Genomic DNA, 22,048 nt, shown 5'->3' with positions numbered 1-22,048 from the left:
TAACTCAGGGCACATGGGTTCGATCCCTGGTCTGGGAAGATCCCTCATGCCGTGGAACAACTAAGCCCGTGCACCACAACTACTGAGCCTGTGCTCTAGAGCCTGCAAGCCACAACTACTGAGCTTGCGTGCCTAGAGCCCATGCTCCACAACAAGAGAAGCCACCACAAAGAGAACCCGGTGCACCACAAGGAAGAGTAGCCCCCGCTCACCACAACTAGAGAAAGCCTGCACAGCAACAAAGACCCAACACAGCCAAAAAATAAAAGAAAATGGAAAGACCATCTACAGAATGGGAGGAAATATTTGCAAATTATGTCTGACAAGTGCCTAATATCCAGAATATATAAAGAATTCTTACAACTCAACAACAAAAGGACAAACGCTCCAATTTTGAAAAGGGAGGACTTGAATAGACATTTCTTGAATAGATCATATACAAATATCATTAAGCATATGAAAAAATGTTCAACATCATTAGTCACTGGGGAAATGCAAGTTGAAACCACAATGAGGTACCACTTGACAATCACTGTGATGGCTATAATCAAAAGCCAGGTATGAACAAGTCCTGGCAAGGATATGAAGCAATTGAAACTCTCATATGTTGCTGATGGGTAAGTTGGTACAGGCTCTGTGGAAAACAGCTTGGCAGTTACTTCCCCAAAAAATTAAACACAGAGTTGCCACCTGACTCAGCCATTCCACTCCTAGCAATTCCACCCCAAAGACAATTGAAAACATGTTCACACAACAATTTGCATACGGATCCTTGTAGCAGTGTTAATTTCATAATAGCCACAAAGTGGAAACAACCCAAATGTCCATCAACTGATAAATGTATAAATAATCCTGATATAGCTATACAATCCGGCCATAAAAAGGAATGGAGTACTGATAGATGCTGCAACTTAGATGAGCCTTGAAAATATTGAAAGAAGCCAGACACAAAAGACCACATCATTGTATGATTTCCTTTATATGAAGTATCTAGAATAGCAAAATGCTTAGAGATGGAAAGTAGATTAGAGGTTGCGATGGGGTGGGAGAAGGAGGGAACAGGAGTTTGCTAATGATTATGGGATTTCTTTTGGGGGTGATGAAAATGGTCTACAGTTAGATAGTGGTAATAGCTGCATGACGTTGTGACTCTACTAAAAACCACTGAGTTGTACACCTTAAAATGGTAAATTTTTTCTCAGTAAACACACACACGCACACAGCTAGAGACCTCCAGAGAGCCTGATTTAATTGGTCCAGCATAGGGTCTTTTTTAAAATTAATTAATTAATTTATTTATTTATTTATTTTTGGCTGCGTTGGGTCTTCACTGCTGAGCGCAAGCTTTCTCTAGTTGCCCCTGCTACTCTTCTCAGTGCGGTGGCTTCTCTTGTTGCAGAGCATGGGCTCTAGAGCACAGGCTCAGTAGTTGTGCAGGGGCTTGGTTTCTCCGCGACATGTGGGATCTTCCTGGACATCAGGGATCAAAGCCATGTTCCCTACATTGGCAGGCGGATTCTTAACCACTGCGCCACCAGGGAAGTCCTCTGAGAAACTTCTTAAAAAGACCAATGCCAAGACCTGATGCTGGCATTGCCTCTTCCTGCCCAAAATATGGTCTGTGGGCCAGCCATATCAGCATCACCTAGAAGCTTGTTAAGAATTCAGAATCTTGGGCCCCACCCCAGAATCTGCATTTTCAACAGGATCCTCGGGTGATTCTTGACATATTAAAGTTTGAGAACTACTGGTCTAGTCTAGAATGACTATATCAATTATGTTTATGGTGGATACAGCCAGTAAAATGGGGCTTTCAAGGATTAATGAGATTTCCATAGGCAGGGGGCTGGGGAGATTGTCAGATAAGAGATCAAACACATTTGCATTTTGAGGAAATCAGTAGCCTGATTAGAGCTGCACTTCAGGAAGAACAATCTCACATTCATGTGTAGAACTGGCTGGAATTCAATACACAACACATTTTTTAGAGGAAAGAGAGAGAGTTCCAAGAGTATTGCAATGGTCCAGGTATGTAATTAGGGTGGTGGCAGTGGGTTTGGAGGGGCTGTAAGAGAAATTTTGAAGGAAGAGTTGACAAAGTCCAGTAATTGATTACATGGAGGGGATGGGCGGAGCAAGGCAACCAGAGAATTCATGTTTGGCTGTGAGCCTATAAGTTTGAGGGAGCAGAGGGAGAAAGAAAAGAAAGCAAAAGGCACAGAAAAAGAAGAGCAAAGAGAGAAGGCATCGGAGAGAGTTTCAGACCAAAAAGATCCTGAACGAGGTCAGATTCTGCAAAGATACCAAGGGGGTTGACAAAGGAAAATTATTAGATTATCAACCAGGAAGTTATTGGTGCCTTTGGAGAGCAGGAGCTGGGGGGTCTTGAGGGAACTGTAATGGTGGTGGTGGTTGGTGGCTGAAGAGAGGAATCAAACAGAGAGGAAATGCTTAGAGATGCTGGGGAGAGACCCAGAGGGTAATGGAGCAGGGTCGGAGCAGGAGGGGAGGGCTGGAAAGTGCAAGTGGAGAGGCTGGCCTTTGCAAAAAGGGAGAGAGGAGGTAGGCAGACACAGAGGGAGCTGGCGTGGCGGTAGGTGGTGACAACTAAAACGTGCCCCAGGGCCTCCTCCTGTGGACCGTTCTCCGTGCTCCCCCACCTCCCCTCCATCCCCTCTTTCGACTTCACATGCCCTGTCCTAGACTTCCCACTTTCTGACTCTCTTGTTCTGAGAGGTGGGACTGTACTTACCAACTGCCTGGAGCTCTCTGTTGAGAGTGAGGAGGACAGCAAGGAGGAAGAGGCCACCCAACTTCATGTTGCTAGTTGAGGACGTCATTTGCTGAAGATACAGCAAGGCCCAAGCAGCTGAGATTTTATACCCTCCTGGATAGAGAGGCAGGCTAGAGTTCAAGGCCACCAACAGCGTGTAGGAATGTTGAATTTTGGACTCTGCCAAATAGCTGACTTTTCTAGGAAAAAAAACTGAAACAAAAACAGAAATCCTGTGTGCTATTGGGCAATGTTTGTTTTCCAAACAGTTTCTTTGAGACAAGGGGAATATATCTTCTTAGTGTAATAAAGAAATCTATCAGGTGAGAGAGAGAAAGGGAAAGACAATAAGATAGATAGACAGACAGACAGACAGACAGATACATAACATACATACATATATTGGAGAGTAACTCAACAACATCTGTGTGCAAGGTGCTTTCCTCTTTAAGCATCATAACTGAGGTACGACAAGGTTAAATAGCTTGCTTGAGGTTACAGAACTACTAAATGGGATTCAAATTCAGATATTATTGGCTTCATATTTCATGACTCCTTTTCTGTAATACTTTGTTTCTGCATCAGGACCTAGGTCTAAATATTGTATCGTATTGTATTGTATGATACTGTTAAGGGACACATCTGTTCTCCCTCTTCCCTAAGGCAGTGCTAAATATTTGTGCATTTATATGCACGTAGATATATGTGTATGTGGATAGATAGATGCATGAAAGTGCTGAAAAATTCTAGAACAATGCCCTCTCAAGTAATACCAGCACTCACTACCTCTTAGGAATAACAGAGTGAGTTGGGAGCTCTACCTAATCAAGAGGTCTTTAGTGTCAACTGAAATAAGACTAAGGTAAGGAGAAGGCATTGATACATTACTTGTACAATTAAAAATTAATGAAAGAAGAAAGGAAACCCCCTGAAAATATGGAGAATAAATTGGAGAGGTGGACGACCAGGGTCAGGAAGTGCAGTTAGGAGGGCTTATTAAACATATCATGTTGCAGGATAGAGAAACATATCTGTCTAACCTGCCTCCCATACCCCTGAATTCCCCGAAACTCTCTGATATTCTGTTTACCCTACAGGACTTAAGAATCCACAAATTGGTGCAGCTTTTGGTGCTGAGAGAGAGATAAGCAAAGCTGACCCTGGATGCCAAGCACTCTATCTTCAGGCTGGGTACCACTGAAAGGCATTTGCTCCTTCTTCCCTCCTTAACAAATTCAGAGGAAATGAAATTGGAATCCTTCTGTGTAATCGGTCGGAAAAATAGCTGAGCCAGCTCTGCCGTGTAAACAAGCTTTGGTTTTCCCCTCCTGCCCCAGCTCTCCTGTACGGAATGTACCACTGAGGTCAGAACATCTCAACTTTGACTATATCTGGAGAGATGGGACTCTAGGGAGATAAGTTAAAACCCAGATGTTCAATCCTGGATTCCGGTAAATCACATGGTTGTAAATCAGTGCAAACTCCTCTCTCCTTTCGCTTTCTATTTCTAATCTCTTGTCAATACCCTGCAGTACCCTAACTCTGATCTCTTTCAATAGCACTTGCTAGCAAAACCCCACTGTTGGGAGCACCTAACTATCACCCTTATCCTTCCCTGCCCCAAAGTACCACCCAACAGGGATGGGTTCCACCAGAAATTCATGATCAACAGCTTCCTTTAGGACGTCAACATTGCCCTGCAATTTTAGTACAATTTCAACACAAGCTCCCCCTCTTCATAAGGACTATTGCAAATCTTGTCCATGCTGCTCAGACCTCAGTCTCTTTCAGCCCCTCACACTCAGCAGATCACCTTGCCTCCTCCTTTACAGGAAAAACATTTAAACTACTAATTCAATTTCTTTATGAGATCTAAGGCTCTTCAGGTTATCCAGTTCTTCTTGAGTTAGCTTTAATAGGGTATCAGAATGGGTCCAGCCAGGAGAAAGAGACCACACAGGTTTCATATAAAGAACGACTAACTGCAAGAGGGGATTAGCGTCACGAGGGATTGACTAGCAAGGGGTAAAGAGAATTCTAGAGGATCAGAGTGGCAGGTATAAGGAACAGCCACTGACCCTAGGACGCAGAGTGCCCCAGAAAGAGTCCCCCATCCAACTCCTTGCCCCCAAGGTTGAGATCCAGATCTTGTTGGAGAACGCGAAGTCAGGTTCATGGGATCGTGGTCACGTTGGTGCTGCGTCAGCAAAACTTGCCAGAAATCCACCCTCTAGAGTAGCAGGGAAAGCTGTTCACCCAGAGGTGTCTCAACAGAGGCATTTTGCTACAAAGCTGACCAAGGAGGGTGTCAAGGGAAGACCCTGGCTGCTGAGGACTGAAGGAACCACGTGCATTGCAGGGGCTGGAGGCACTCAGCTACCAAACCATGCAGGAAGCTGCCGGCCGCCATGCATGGCAGCAGCTGAGCCCTGCAAAGGCTACACGTGCTGCAGGAAGCAAAACGCTTCCTCAAGAAGTGTCTCTCCACTTCCAGTGCCGTCTGGCAAAGAGAAAAATATTTCAAGGGCCCAGATCTATTCTCCCAGGACAGTCTAATAGGGTGACTTTGGAGCTGAGAGGCAATAAATAAATAACTGGTACAGATGGCTTGTGTCTTTTGAGGAATTTAGCTATTTCATTAAAGTTGTCAAATGTATTGCAAAGATAACACAGAGAGTGAGTGTATACCTCTCACCAGTCTCCTGTTGTTAACACGGTACATAACTACGGTACTTTAGTCAAAACAAAAAAATCAATGTTGGCATATTACTATTAACCAAAGCACAGAATTTATTTTACTTTCACTAGCTTTCCCACGAATGTCTTTTTCTATTCCAGGATCCAATCCTGGATGCCACCGTTGCATTTATTTGTTACCTCCCCTTACTCTTCTCTGCTATGTGACATCGTCTGAGACTTTTCTGATCTGATATTTTGTAGAACATCTCTGTATTTGTCCGATGTTTTCCTCATGATCGGACTGGTATTATGGGTTTCCGAGAAGAACCCTGCAATCAGGAGACAGGGCCCTGGGGCCAGGGATGTTGGGGGAGTTTCCACACTCAAGTGGCAAAGGTCAGACCAGGACAGGGAAGACAGAATAGAAGAAAATAAGGGGTTTATTCATGTTCAAAGGAGGGACCGTGCTGGAAATGCCTGGGAAGCTGGGGAGGCAGAGGAGTGGAGGAATCTGCTGAGGGACCACAGGCAAAGTGCAGAGCTGTGCAGAGCGCGGCAGAGCCCGCACACAGCCCAGCACCAGGGGGTGCTGTGCCCTCCGTTCACTAGACAATGTGACCAGTCACCCCTGGAATTAATGCAACAGCCCTGAAAACGTGGGCATGAATGTTCATGAGGCTTCATTCCCCCACCCAGGCTGGGGGGTCTGGGGCAGTAAAATTGTGCACATATGCTTACATTGTTGTGGGAAAGGGAAGGAGAACTAACCCAAGATCTCCGCGCATCAGGTTCCCAGCTTACATTGCCAAACCCAGGGAGGACAAGAGAGGTGGAGTATTCCTGAGCTGGCACAGCTTAACAAAGCACCAATTAGTCCCCAGTTAGCTTGTCCCAATCACTCGCTGGAGATGGCCTCCACCCGGGGGTTCTCTGTGGTTTATGCTCTAGAGATATCCTGGCTCCATTGAAATCAGCATCTGAAAGGCCACAAGAACCAAATTCCTACAGGATTTGCTCAAAACTCCCTGTCTTCCTCTCAAGTTGCCAGAAAGACACAAACATAACTGACAGACAGTGAGCTGATGAGGGTCACTCACGCCCTGGCCTCTGTTGCTTTGTTGGCATGACCTTGTAAAAGCTGCAACCCTAGAACAAGGGAGGAATCATTACCTACAGCTTAGGTGTCAGTCCCTAAGCCTCTGGCGTTTGGGGCATCCTTGGTAGAAGAGTAGTGAACAGAGCTGCCTTCCTAGTACTGACTCAGGTCAGTTCCACGTCCTGCAGTGGACTCTGGAGCCAGAGCAGAGTAGCCGAGAGGTCTGATTTCAAATCTTAGTTAATGTACATACTGGCTGGGTGACCATGCAAAGTTACACGTTATGAGTGCCTGGCTAGGTAAGTATTATTTCCTTTTCACTCTAAATGAAATTGGATTCTCAGTTAAGGTATTTCTCAACTATGTCATGGCCTGTTGACTTGCTTCTCCTCCAGAGCCGTAAACAACAGAGCTCCAAGTTATTAGACCCTAAAGTCATCCAAGTTGGGATACGAGAGGTTTTCATCTTCTTGGGCTCATGAAGAAAGATTCTGGCATAAGGAAGAGTTGATGTTACAGCTCAAGTCCAAGGGCAGCCAGGAGGCAGAATTCCTTGTTTCTCAGGGGACCTCAGTCTTTTATGGCTTTCGGCTGATTGAATGAGGCCCTTTCATACTGTTATATGTGCTTTACTCAAAATCTATGGATTTACTCTGACCAGATGAGTTACATAGGGTAAAAACACAGCCTACAGCCTCACAGTCTAGGAAGGAGCTGTATTGCCAATGCCTGTGCAGAGAGAAGGATTTATTGCCCTTGAAGCAGAACTAGACCCACGTGAGCGTGTACAGGTGGCCTGGCCTGGAGGATGACGGTAAGAAGGGATTGGAGGGCAGGACATCTTCTTTACTCTCTTGGCATCTCTATCATCTAGAGTAAGAGCCCTGCCCAAGTAGTACTCAGTTTGTCCTTGTTAATACGATGCTGACTGTCGGAATTCCTGAACACATCTCAAATAGATAAAATGAGCCAGAATAGATAGGGTTAAGCAAGAGTTTATTCAGAATAAAGTTTCTATAAAATGGATCACCTGAAATGCTACCTGAAATCCTCAGAAATCAAACATTCATTGTGGATTTCCATCCAGTGCTATGATTCCAGGAGTAGAGAACAGCCAGGAAGGGACCGTGGGTACACTTCCCCTTATCCTGAGCATATGCGGACTCCAGAGGACTTTCCTGGGACAAATCATTGGGTAAGGTAGGAGGGATCTTATCACCACTCACTGCCACCATGGATGCTGTTCTAAAATACAAATGTGGTCATCACACTTCCCTGGCTTGACTATCCACAATGAATTCCTACTCACCTTGTTTGGCATGAGTGTAAGTCCCTCTCGAATTGGCCTGGAGGTACATTTACAGCCTCTTCCCATCCCACTGTCCCAGCATCCCGCCTCCCCATGTTCCATACCCCAACCCCTCTCATTCCCAAGGCTGTGTGCCTGCTGGTCCTGCTGCCTGGATGGCTCACCTGCCTCCCCTCCCACCTGGTGATCGTAGTCTCACCTCTCAGGTTTCAGTGCACATAGTTCATAGCACCTAAAATTTTCCCCACCTCCTGGGCAAGAACCAATGATTTCCCTTATGCTCCTGCAGAACTTTGCACAAATCTTTGCCATCGCATCAGGTGGGTTATATTACAGCTACTTGTACAGTCTGTTTTGCTGAACTTGCCTTATTTGTGTTCTTTTTGCATCACCAAGCACAGTTCTTTGGTGTCAGCCAGCAGTGAAGAAATGTTTACTTACTCTCTTTATTTTTTCACTTCCCATCCTCTACCCCAACCAGGCAGAAGGGACCTAGCTCAAAGATTTTTGATCAGTGTTTGATCAGCCCTGGGACAACTTGATCCTGGGAATCCAGGAGCTTGGTCATATGTCTCAGCCTAGCAGCTAGAAACAGCCACCTCCTTCCCTGGGAATTCTTTATTTTTTCCCACGTCCTGTGTTAGGTAAGACAATTCCAGTTCTCCCATCCTTTGCAATCAACTGCTCTCTCCCAGACCTTATACAGATTTCTCTGTCCAGAGGGCAGGTGGGTGTTTGTTCTGCCTGAGAAGATGAGAGGGGCCTGTATTCCCCCCACAGGCAGGTCATGGTTTCCTTACACTCACCATCACTGCAGCATTTCTAACCTCAGTGTGTACTATGAAGCAAGCACTGTAGGTTCTATTTGGCCCTTCCAGGCAGGTCTCGATCTTGGTGACCATATACTATACTACGGTTGTTCTAGAGTTGAGGCTCAAAAGAAACTCATACTTCCTTACTGGAGGAGACTCTTCTCCATTCTGTCCTCAGCTACTCCAATTGCAACAAAATCCCACTCAGCCATGCAGAGGCTGGGAAAAAAAAATGTCCAAATGGATCTAAGGAACTGAAACTCTAAACTGAAAATCTTTCACATCTGCTGTAGAGATAGTGTCGAATTTTGCAGGATTCCCATGGATAGACCAGTCCTAGATCAAAGGCTGGGTTCCCTTTTTCAATCCCCCCAAAGTCTGGTGGCTGGAAAGCCCTCAGCTGTACCAAGTCTATAAGCCCAGGCAACTCCATCCCCCAAACCAGGAGAGCCTCCAGGATGAAGGAGGCACCCAGCCTCATGTCAGCAGGCAGAGTGATGAACACCCAGAATCCAGCCTGTTTGATAAACTTCCATCATGAGGGAATGCAGCTGGGCTGGGCTGGGGTAGGAAGGACACTGAATAACTGCTGATATCCACATGGTAATGTGGTTCCTTTATCCTGTCGCACTATGGAGGGAGAATTTTGTCTGGTTCAGATCCGTTTTTGGAGAAATTAAAATGCAAGTCGATTTTTTTTTAATTTTTTTAATTTATTTTTTTTTGAGGGGGGTACACCAAGTTCAATCATCTGTTTTCATACACATATCCCCATATTCCCTCCCTCGACTCCCCCCCCACCCTCCCTCGAGTCCCCCCCCATCCTCCCCCTCCCAGTCCTCTAAGGCATCTTCTATCCTCGAGTTGAACTCCCTTTGTTATACACAACAACTTCCCACTGGCTACGTGTTTTACAGTTGGTGGTATATATATGTCTGTGCTACTCTCTCGCTTCGTCTCAGCTTCCCCTTCACCCCCCGCCCCCTCCCAAACCTCGAGTTCTCCAGTCCATTCTCTGCATCTGCGTCCTTATTGTTGTCACTGAGTTGCAAGTCGATTTTTAATTGGAAAAAGTCCTCAGCTCATCTGCTCATCAGTTTACTGTCTCTGACACAAAATTTCCTGGTACCTGTGATAATTATGTTCAAGGAATTTCTCATGTGTGTCAGAAGTGAAGGCCTCAGCTCTACAGTACCATGCATGACCCCCAAAGATCCTGTTTCAGCATTTTACAAATAATATACACACATACATTTGCATTTTCCATTTCAAGTTCCTAGGATGGCTCTTTCACTATCCATCTTTCCATAAGAAATATACTTACATAATTAAGGATATAGCCTTGTTCTTAGCCTACCTTTGCAGATTTGAAGGGCACTTTTTGAGTAGAAGGGCTAATTAATTAGAAATCCTATTTGTCCTTACAAACTGAGCTCTATTAAATAATCCCAGATTAAGACAGAAAATGTCAACTTTCTCCCAGGTCCTGTAGGATCTGTGCTTCAGAGTGTATATCTCCTGAAATGAAATAGTGTATGTTTCCCAACTCCATATGCAACGCTCCCATTCTGATCTACTCATTACTTCCATCTGCCTACCCGAACAGCTCATGCTGAGTAAGCCTTATACACTGAGGTTTGGATAAATGATAATTCAGGGGGTGAGGGGCAGGAAGAAGCTTGAAATTAGCCAATCTTCTGTGTAAACTGTGGGGAGCTATTAAGTATAATGGTGAACTTTTTTTTTATTGGTTTATTAGTTCTGTGAGCATTGTTTTTTGTTTTCTTGGTCATTTTGCAGTGAGTGATCATGGCTTCCAAGAAAATAAGGCTTTTGCTTCATTATATCAAGAGAAAGGCTTTTGGGGATCTGCGATTTTTTTCCTGGAAGTCAAGGGCTCATTTGGGATTAAGGACACAAACTTTGAGAGAAACTACTTCCCAGATGATACCCTCCTACAACAACCTATTCACAGACTTCCAGAAGAGTGAAAAACAGAGCAAGGGGAGTGACCCTAATAAGCCCAAAGCTACGATTTCCCCAGCCTTATGCATGTGATATGGAAAGGAATCATTCCTGCCTTCAGTGTGCTTGGGAGTTTGGCATTGAAATGAGGCCAATTAAGGAAGAATCAATATTGTTAAAATGACTATACCACCCAGGGTAATGTACAGATCAGTGCAATCCCTATCAAATTACCGGTGGCATTTTTCACAGAACTAGAACAAATAATTTTAAAATTTGTTTGGAAACACAAAAGAACCCCAATAGCTAAAACAACCTTGAGAAAGAATGGAGGAATCACACTCCCTGACTTCAGACTATTCTCAAAGCTACAGTCATCAAGACAGTATGGGGGGCTTTCCTGGTAGCACAGTGGTTGAGAATCCACCTGTCAATGCAGGGGACACGTGTTTGATCCCTGGTCTGGGAAGATCCCACGTGCTGTGGAGCAACTAAACCTGTGTGCTACAACCACTGAGCCCACATGCCACAACTACTGAAGCCTGCATGCCTAGAACCCATGCTCCCCAACAAGAGAAGCCACCGAGATAAGAAGCCCATGCACTGCGATGAAGAGTAGCCCCTACTCTCCAAAACAGAGTAGCCCCTGATCTCTGCAACTACAGAAAGCCTGCACCCAGCAACGAAGACCCAACACAGCCAATATAAATAAATAAATAAATAAATAAATAAATAAATAAACAAAATTATTTTTTTAAAAAAAGACAGTATGGGACTGGCACAAAAACAGACAAACAGATCAGTGGAACAGGGTAGAAAGCCCAGAAATAAACTCATACACTTATGGTCAATTAATCTATGACAAAGGAGGCAAGAATATACAATGGAGACAAGACAGTGTCTTCAATAAGTGGTGCTGGGAAAACTGGACAGCTATATGTGAAAGAATGACATTGGAGCATTCTCTAACACCACATACAAAAAGAAACTCAAAATGGATTAAAGAGCTAGATGTAAGACCAGATACTATAAAACTCCTAGAGGAAAACATAGGAAGAACACTCTTCAACATATATTGGAGCAATGTTTTTTTTTTTTTGGATCTGTCTCTGAAAGTAGTGGAAACAAAAGCAAGAATAAACAAATGGGACCTAATTAAACTTAAAAGCTTCTGTACAACAAAGGAAGCCACAGACAAAATGAAAAGACAACCTAGTGAATGGGAGAAAGTATTGGCAAATGATGTGACTAATCAGGGGTTAATATCCAAAATATATAAACAGCTCATACAATTCAACAACAAAAAAACTGAAAATAGAGTTGCCATATGATCCAGCAATCCCACTTCTGGGCATATATCTGGAAAAGACAAAAACTCTAATTAAAAAGATATATGTACCCCAATGTTCATAGCAGCACTAGTTACAATAGCCAAGACATGGAAGTAATCTAAGTATCCATTGACAGATGAATGGATAAGAAAAATGTGGTATATATGCAATGGAATATTACACAGCCATAAAAGAATGAAATAATGCCATCTGGAGCAACATGGATGAACCTAGAGATTATCATATTAAATGAAGTAAGTCGGACAGAGAAAGATAAATAAGTGATATCAGTTACATGTGGAATCTAAAAAACTGATACAAATGATCTTATTTACAAAACAGAAATAGACTCCCAAACATAGAGAACAAACTTATGTTTACTAAAGTGGAAAGGCAGGGAGGGATAAATTAGGAATTTTGGATTAACAGATATACACTACTATATATAAAATAGATAACAAGGATTTACTGTATAGCACAGGGAACCATATTCAATATCTTGTAATAACCTATAACAGAAAAGAATCTGAAAAAGAACATATATGTATATATGTATAACTGAATCACTTTGCTTAACGTTGTAAATCAACTATACTTCAATAATAAATAAACAAATAAATGAGGCCAATCAAATAATCACACAACAAGGAGCATTGAAAAAAATATTTCCCAACACGGTTTTTTTAAGATGACTTTCTTTTCAAAAGGATGCATTGGCTGAAGTTGAGGGGAGAGCTCACAGCTACCTGACCAGGCTGGAGGAAAAGTCCCATAATCCTGGGAACCTGTAACACACACATTTCTGCTCTGTTAGAAAAGTGGAGCCAACTCCGCTTCATAGCACAGAACTGGGGAGGGCTGGCAGCGGGAGAGGGTCAGGAGTTCACATGTCTAGGCCACGTCTGGGAGAGGCAGCCACCCCAAAGGTGGTGAAGAACTTTGACCAGTGGAAAAGTACCTACCAAAAAATACAAGTTGCTGTATAACAAAGGGAGATCCGCTCGATGGTGGATGATGCCTTAGAGGGCCGGGACAGGGAGGGAGGGGGGGCGTTGAAGGAGGGAGGGAATATGGGGATATGTGTATAAATACAGATGACTGATTTTTGTGTACCTCAAAAACTGGTACAAGAGTGAAAAGCAATTATATTCCAATAAAATACAATCCTTTTTTTTTTTTTTTAAAGATAAATGTGGGTGAGAAGGTGGACTTCCTAAGGTACTCTGAGTAAACATTGTTTTAAAATTTATAAAGCCCAGTGCTAGTGACAGTGTAGAAAGAGGGAAGATCCGCCCTCCCTTGTGGCTGGCATTAAATATGAAGCATAGATAATCCGTACATGCCTTTTTACTGAGAGTTTAACAATTGACCAGGAGAACCCTGCAGGTGAAATGAAGATCTTCCCTTTTCAGGACAGAGGGTCAGCCTGATAGAGGGTATGAACAGTTTATGTAAAAGACAAGCAGACCTGGATGAGAAGAGTGGCCCCTCCACTCGTTAAGACTGTGACATTGGGAGACTTCCCTGGTAGTCCATTGGTAAAGATCCCCCTTCCAATGCAGGGGACACAGGTTCGATCCCTGGTCAGGGAATTAAGATCCCACATGCCATGGGGCAACTAAGCGCACATGCCACAACTACTGAGCTGGTGCACCTCCACTAGAGAGGCTGCATGCCGCAAACTACAGAGCTCGTGCACTCTGGAGCCTGCACCCACAACTAGAGAAAACCTACGCACTACAACTAGAGAGAAGCGCATGCGCCACAACAAAGACCCAATGCAGCTAAAAAAATTAAGGAAAAATAAATAAATAAATAAATAAATAAAATTTTTAAAAAGAATGTGATGTTGGGCAAGTCATCTAACTTCTTGGCTCCTCAGTGTGTTCATCTGTAAAACCATGATACTAAGATTTATATTATAAAGTTGTAGTGAGTGTAAAGTAAGATTATGCATGTGAAAGGGCCAGTATACAGTGTTAGTGAGTAACCTTTTCCCAATTTATATGATTCCCCACATCTGGGGGATGACAGAGCCTGGGTAAGTCTGTGTAGACATCGTCTAGAGTAACAGGTATTTTACTTTAAAAGACTCCTCTTGAGGGAGCTGTCACTAATGTGACTCAACCTCAGTGACTTCTAAGTCTCTGTGTCTCTCCATTCCATATTTCAAATTCCCAGGAGGGGGAAAAACAGATGGAATCAAAGGTCTCTATCTGGATCATCCAGCTACTGTCAAACAGGCAGTGTCACTTTGTGAAAATATGGCCACTGGGGCTCTTCCTAGAATAGGCAGCATTATTGTGAGCCTTATAACCAGCTCCAGCTCTATACTTGGCTGCTATACTCTATACTTGGCTGCTAGCATGGTCTCATACGCACACACACATACAGATCTCTGCGTATCCCAAGATCCTCTCCTAGTATGATCCACTTCTGATGTAAAACCACGAACACAGTCGAGTCTCCCTAGTAGAGCGACCCAAAGACATATGCAGTTGCTGTACTGAGTGGGCTGTCCTTTTCTCTGAGTCCACGATCTTTGGAAGTTTCCCATCACTCTTCTATCTCTATCCCGATCCCATCTTTGATATTCTATCTACAACCTTTAGAATAAGATGGTAAAAATTCTCTGTGATGCACAAATCATGTACAAACTGAGTTCTATTAAATAATCCTGGATTAAAACAGAAAGTGCTGCCTTTCTATTAAAGAGAATTAAAGAAAGAGAAAAATATTATTGAAAATAAAGATTCTATATAAAAATAGAGAATGTGATGTATATAACAGTCTAGTACTATGAAGAAAAATACAGGGGGAAGATGCCATCTTTATTTTGCAAACTGTTATGAGGCTGCCTTCACCATCCAATCCAAGTTTCCCTAGCCTTTAGCGAGCATCTCAGTGGGGAAGAATTTTTGCCAGGTGAGGTGAACCAAAGCTCCAGTTCTAAGGAGTCTGCCTGTGGGGAGGTGCAATGGTCTTCTATTAACTTCCACCTCAACTCATGGTGATCTAAAAACATATTCCAGGGACCCATCTGGTTTCCATCCATTACTACCTCCAATCTCCATTGTGACCAGCCATACTTTTTCCAAAAGATCTCTCCTTCCCTCTCCTACTCCTAATGTGTCACATATCTTTACCCCAGGGTTCCAAGACTTAGCTGTGCTGGAAAGAGGAAAGAGGTCATATTCTGTTTATACCCACAACTGGCTACCTAGCTGTTCCCATTCTCACACCCATCTACCCCCACCTCATATCCCTAGTCTTGCCCACATATTTCTGGAAGTCCTCAAAGTGTCCACATGTGCTCACAAACAAACCCACTTATGTCCTTCTCATATGGCCTTGGGGAGCGATCTGCTCTCTGCAAAGCCACTTGAGCCTACAGGTCCAAACTGCCCCTGTGGTCTGTGTCCTCCTGGATATGCTGCCCAGTGCAGATGATCCCAAAGCTGAGGGTCCATCCAAGTGCCAGGAAAGTGCCACGTTTCCATTAGTCCTTCCCTGGTCACATGATGTTCTAGAGAGCAAAGGGAGACTGCCTCTCACTTCACAGGGTTCGGAAGACCTGGGAGAGGCTAGAGAAGACAGGTAGAAAGCCAGTTCCTCCATCTCTCCCGCTTCTGTCTCTGACATGAGCCCCCCGGCCCCAGACTTCCTGGAAACTTCTCCCCACCCGATTCGTGTAAACTAACTCACAGGAGAGCATGTCTGGGGCTGGTCAGGACAGGCAGTTGGGTGGCTCTGCCAGGTGTCATTTAGCCTTAAGAGAATGGGGAGCAGCCTGGGACAGGCTCACCCTGTGGGGAAGAAGAGATGGAGTAGGAGAATTCAGCCCAGTAACAAGGTTGTTGTTGCCAGAGTGGATGGGGATCCGTCTGGCTTGGGGGCTGTATACTGGATTTGTCCTCGGTCCCTATGGATTCTGCCTGAGCTGGGGGGGGGGGGGGGCATAGGGCTGCAAGGAAAAAACACGATGAAATGTGAAGCCTCTGCTTTCTCTTTTCTCACTTCCATCCTCCTGAGATTAATGAACAGCTGTTACCTGTGATCGCTTCAGCCTCAGGGAGTCTCCAGTTCCACGCGTAGAGAAGAGGGCCGTGAGGAGACACCCATCCACGTTGCCACTTGAAGGCTTGGTTCCGTGAAGCTGAAGCAGGGCTGAGGGAGGCTGACCTCTCTCCCACCTATTAAGCTGAGCCAGAGTGTGTTCTGGAAGCTTGAGACCATCAGGCAGCGAGCCAAGGATAACACACACCTCTGGGTGCCTCTTTCCCAAACAAGCTCTTTGTACATCAGCAACAGCCTTCCCCATCCAGCAGACAAAACCACTAATGAGTAAAGCCTGCCACGTGAGCAAATGAAAGAAAGTGGGTTGGGGAGAGCAGCACTAGCATTAAGTGAGGACCTTATCCACATCCACTGTGGGCATCAACTCACCGTGCCGACCCTAGGATGCCATCATACTGAGCATCTCCAATTCACAGAGGAGGGATAGGATGCAGCTTAACGGGTTCATGCTTACTGAGTAACTTTTTGTAGGGGCAGGTGGGAGAGAAATTAATTCTTTTCTTTCTTTCTCTTTTCTTTTTGGCATGCAGGATCTTGGTTCCCTGACCAGGAACTGAACCCGTGCCCCCTGCAGTGGAAGCGCAGAGTCTTAACCGCTTGGCTGCCAGGGAAGTCCCAAAACTAATTCTTTCTGACTCGTCCGTGTATGCTCTTCCCTCCACACCACTTGCCCTGTCTTTTCCTCCACTACCCATCCCCACCAGGGCTCAGGTGTGCATATCATTGCAGAGAGCATAGCAAGGAGCAGCCGGGCACTCCCCATCACTCCCTCCCCAGTTCCTTAACTCTGCTTACTTGTCTGAAGTTCTTTACTGGCCCCACCACCTAGCAGACCAGCAGTCAACAGTACTGTTTGATGAATCAGTCTCTTGCTATACACTGTATGGGGGTGAGAAGGAACTATCCCTAGATAGGATGGTGTTCCTTCCCTTATGCCAGCTTTTATAAAATACACATCAAATGAGGTTTAAAATCCGTATTTCACAATTACTTTATGCTCTTTCCAGTTTTGTTCAGCCAGCGCTTAGCTATGGACTTTTGTTGCCCTTGGCACAGGTGTTGATGGGAATGTTCATTTATATCTTGTGAGGCTGACTTTGTGGAATATATGATGATGAAACTTAGGTCACTAAGTTCAGACAAGGTGACCAGAAGTCCTGGGTGAAGTGGGACAATTCTGCTTTTCCCACAGTTATCCTAAGGAAGACCAGAGCACCATTTTCCCCTGTGAATATCCCTGGGACTAACTTTTACTCACTTCGGGAACAACTTTGCACCCATGGCCACAGCCATTCCTATAGCATTGCTGTCCCTTGGGACAGGATTTATCTTCTGGGCACGTGTTAACAGAAATAGGTTTGTTTTGGCAGTCCCGGGCAGGAACCTATTTCCAAAGATTGTTATAGGGATGACATTGGATACTGCTCAAGTCTCATCTATGGTGACATTATCCTCCCTACCTAACCTACTAGGTCTTCTGCTTGTGAATTCTCTCTGCACTCATGAATGTCCCTCCACATGGGTGCTGGCTGGATGGCTTATTGTTTAGAAGCAAATCTGCCTCAGTGCACACTGTGGGCAGCTACTTAGCAGGAACATTTGTGGTTTCTCCAGTTTTTTCGTGAACCAAGAGATCCCTGTGACAGAGTACAGATGGACCCCAGGAGAAAGAAGACAGGCAAAGGGCATTTGGTCCATTTGTATTGTGAGGCCTAAAATGTCAAGAGTTGCCTTGACATCTTTGAGCCTCCCAGGGCCCAAAGTTCTCACTATGAGCTATTCAACTCTCCAGATATGCCCACCACCCAGTGGGCAAGGCTCCTTACCTGGCTAGTTCCCCTACCAGCCAGATCAGCCACTCCCTACCCAGGCCTTAACCTGATGAGTCACACTTCCCCGCCAGCCTTCACAGGTATTCAAACAAGTTGATTACATCTTCTCACGGGAACTAATGGGCACCTCACCCTCTTGTTACTACAAAGCCTGCCTCCCTCAGCTTCTCCTGGTTCCCTCTGCTTCGGAGTACAATCCCAGTGGGTCACTGCATGGCAATCAGTCTCCTCCGCCCCCTGGCTTGAGTGCATGGGACTAATAAATGGCCGTCAATCTCATCTGTCCAGTGTTGGGTGTCATGCGTCCATCACCTCATACAATTTAGGGTTGGGGTTCCCCCCCGTCCCCCATGGGTGCAGAGGAAGCCCCGCTAGTGGAAAGGCCCTCTTGAGGCCTTTTATCTCTGCATGTCAGGCTCCTGCTAGGGCATAAATATGCTAGATTTGCAATGTCCATGGGCCATTCTTTACTTGTTTTTCTTTTTTTCTCCTCCTGTCACCTTCTCCCTCCATCTCCCACCCACACATACTGATATACACGGGGATCATGACTTCCCTCTTTTCAGTTCCTCTTTCTACTGCGAACAGGCAGTGGCTGCCTGAACCTGCCAGTCATCTTGAGAGATGCGAGGGCAGCCCGGCCGCCTGCAGCTCTCAGTGCTGAGGGTAGGGAGGGCAGCAAGAGGAGGATGTGGCCCGATGTCACATTGTGGAGGGAAGTCTCCCTTGATGACAGTGCCACAGGGCTGAGGGGGACTAACAGTTATATTCTCTCTCTCAAACCATGGGACAGAGCATAGGACCTGTGTCAGGTCACAGGAAAGTGACTTCCCAACCCTTTGGGCCATGTCCTAATCCCACCTACCTCAACCCCCATTATGCAGAATTCACCTGGCACTTATTCCAGGGGGATGGAGAATCTTTCCTGCAGGTTAGTCAGACTTCCTTCTATTTAGAATCTGTGAGATTGAATAGTGGCCCCTCGTGGATGAAGGACAGAACTTTACCCAGCTTCTCCTGGGCAGGCAGCCTGGGAGGCAGACACATCACTCAGGCAGCAATGTACCAGGGAGGAATTATTCTACAGACACAGACTCAATCCACTCTTGCCATGATGGGGGAGGTTAGATCCCTGAAATTGGGATAATAAGTTTTGAATGACACAGATACTTACCATGAGGCAGTTGTAGAGGCATAATAATTTGAACATTTTTTTTCTCCTGTGGCCATGCTCCATTTAAGCTGTAAGACATGGGGCTGCAAAGATGTTCTCCCAGGGGGAAGGGGTAGTGGTTAGGATGGGAGCCAAGCATAGAAGACTGACAAAATTTGGCTCCTAAAAATCCTTTATTATTATGTTTGTGTTTCTTTCTCTGTATTTTTTTTATGTATCTGTTATCAGTTTTTGATTTGTGTTTATCATGACATTCTTATACAACAACCTATGTATATAGCAGTCTGTTTTAAGCTTGAGCATGTTCTAAAAACACTACATTCTTACTCTCCCACCCCACATTTCATGTTTTGACATCATATTTTACATCTTTTTATTTTGTGTATCCCTTAATTATTGTAACTATATCTGATTTTACTGGTTTTGTCTTTTCACCTTCATACTAGCTATCTTGGGAATTCCCTGGAGGTCCAGTGGTTAGGACTCTGTGCTTTCACTACTGAGGGCTGGGGTTCAATCCCTGGCCAGGGAGCTAAGATCCCACAAGCCACGCAGCGCAGCCAAATAAATAAATAAAATAAAATTCTAGCTACCTTGGTGATCCACCAACTTTGCTATATTTCTGCCTTTACTAGTGAGTTTTTTCTTTCATAAGTTTTGTATTTTCAATTATGGTCTTTTATTTTCTAAAGAAGTCCTTTTAATGTTTCCTGTAAGGTTGGTTTATTGGTGATGAACTCCTTTAGCTTTGCTTGTCTGGGAGACTCTTTGTCTCTCCTTCAATTTTGAATGATAACCTTCCTTGCTGGATAGAGTATTCCCAGTTGTAAGTTTTTCACTATCAGTTATTTATGTCAGTTCTTCTTGCGATATGAACATAGCTGTTCTCTCTACTGTCAGACTCCTTTGGTTCCTGCCTATATTCCAAACCTGGTCCTCAAGTCTTCCTATCAGTTTTCTGAGCTACTCATAGTCTTCCAACAAATAGGGCCAGTTTCAGTTCTTTGCATAAAAAAATTCTTGCCTAGTTAACTCCCAGAGCTGTGAACACCTCTGAGTACCAAAATGGTGCTATGTTCCCACAATCCTCCCTCTACTAGAGTCAAACTTGTTCTGGGAACAATTGGAGAGATTTTGCCTCTCACTATGGGATTGAGTTTGGTCCTTCCTCTGCATCACACGTGAATAGCCACGGAAGCTGATATCTCCACGGAAATATGAGCACCCCGGGAAAAATAAGGCATCTGAGAATCACAACTAATACAAAAGAAAAACACAAACTTAACAGGACCAGAGTTAAGGGACCAGATAGAATAAAAATTTAGAATGATGTGCTAGATATCCTCAAAGTGAAGATATTAGTAACACGGAGTAGGGAATAGATACTGGAAATGATGGAATTAAAATTATAATTGAAATAAAGAAATTTAATAAATGGGTTGGAAAGCACGATGGATACAGATGAAAGAAAATTGGTAAGCTTGAAAATCAGGGCAAGGAACTCTCTCTAAAGTCACAGAGAAAGGATAGAGAAAGGAGAATAAAAAATAAAAGTTAAGCATTATGGAAGATGGAAGGGGAAGAGTCATTCAGTATCCATCTAATAGGAGCTCTGAATGAGAGAAAAACTAACCAATGAGAAAGAAATGTTTTGAAAGTATAATGTCTAAGAGTTTCCTGGCATTAGAGAAAAGAATCTTAGTCTGAAGGTTCATAGTGTCAAGAGAATAATAAATAAATAAATAAATAAATAAATAAATAAATAAATAAATAATAGCCATACAGGGGCACATACAGAGAAATACAACAATAATGAAAAATAAAAATTGCAAACTCTAGAAGCTTTCAAAGAAAAAAAATAAGACTGCCTGTGAAGGAATCATATTAAGCTTAGAATTCTCAGCAGCGATTCCAACCATCAAGATAATGAAGAAATATTCTCAAAGTGTTAAAATATTTAAACATGGAATATTACCCCCAGGTAAGCTATCGTTTAAATATGAGGACAAAATTAAGATATTTTCAGGCATCCAAGGCCAAAAAGACCTTTTATGAAAAAACTTTTGGATCAAAAAAGGAGAAAAAACCCCTGGTAGTCCAGTGGTGAGGACTCTGTGCTTTCACTGCTGAGGGTCCAGTTTCAATCCCTAATTGGGGGAGTAAGATCCCACAGGGGACTAAGATTCCGCAAGCCACGAGCTGCATGACATGGCCAAACAAACAAACAAAAAAAGAGAGAGAGAGAGTTTTTAAAAAATCAGAAGGATGATACAGATATATAGGGAGTAAGAGTGAGTATACAATCTACTAATTTTGGCTATTATCAAAATAAATGGAAAGTTTTTGAAAAGAACAAGCATAAAACCCAGAACTAAAATGCTATATGATACCTACTTGGCTATTGAGTAAGATGGGGTTGGGAATACAAGTACAAAGAGAAATGAGGGCACACTAAGATAATTGGCTTGCTCTGGAAAAGATGAAAAATGTTAATAAAGCTTAAAAAAAGTCCACAGGGGTAAATTCCAGTAGAATAAAAATAAAAATATAAATTTCAAATTAGCAGATGAAAATTTAATCTAGCTAAAGGAAACAGTAAAGAAAAACAAAAAAGACAATAAGAAAATATGATAAATATGAAATGAAATATAGTGACAGAAATAAATCTTAGTTTAATAGCTAGGGTCATAAATATAAATGGGTTAAACTTACTGCTCAAAAGACCTCTCAGATGGAATGAAATGAGATCAATAAATCAACCAATATATTGCTTTAAGAAACACATGAGGGACTTCCCTGGTGGTCCAGTGGCTAAGATTCCACACCCCTAATGCAGGGGGCCCGAGTTCAATCCCTGGTCAGGGAACTAGATCCTACGTGCGTGCCACAACTAAGAGTTTGCATGCCACAACTAAGAGTTTGCGTACCACAACTAAAGATCCCTCATGCTGCAACTAAGACCCGGTACAGCCAAATAAATAAATAAATGAATATTAAAAA

The 22,048-nt window shown here is 43.7% G+C and overlaps 1 protein-coding gene across 3 annotated transcripts in view; it reads right to left on the bottom strand.

The window, feature by feature from the left end:
• Positions 1-16,260, bottom strand: part of LOC130840786 (WAP four-disulfide core domain protein 2-like) — a 39,943-nt gene extending 23,683 nt beyond the window's left edge. Inside the window, exons 1-2 of one of the 3 annotated variants that reach the window (XM_057716693.1) lie at positions 16,017-16,260; positions 2,753-2,986 (exon numbers count right to left, since the gene is read on the bottom strand). In XM_057716693.1, the coding sequence (XP_057572676.1) occupies positions 2,753-2,840 (88 nt within the window). In that variant the 5' untranslated portion in view covers positions 2,841-2,986; positions 16,017-16,260. The remainder of the gene's footprint in view (positions 1-2,752; positions 2,987-16,016) is intronic. The other 2 variants (XM_057716692.1, XM_057716691.1) reach the window with 2 other exon arrangements.
• Positions 16,261-22,048: the final 5,788 nt, after the last annotated feature.

The sequence above is a fragment of the Hippopotamus amphibius genome, chromosome 17, assembly GCF_030028045.1.
Source record: "Hippopotamus amphibius kiboko isolate mHipAmp2 chromosome 17, mHipAmp2.hap2, whole genome shotgun sequence".
Lineage (NCBI taxonomy): Eukaryota > Metazoa > Chordata > Mammalia > Artiodactyla > Hippopotamidae > Hippopotamus > Hippopotamus amphibius.
The sequence above is the reverse complement of the archived record's forward strand: the minus strand, read 5'-3'. Positions and strand labels throughout refer to the sequence as shown.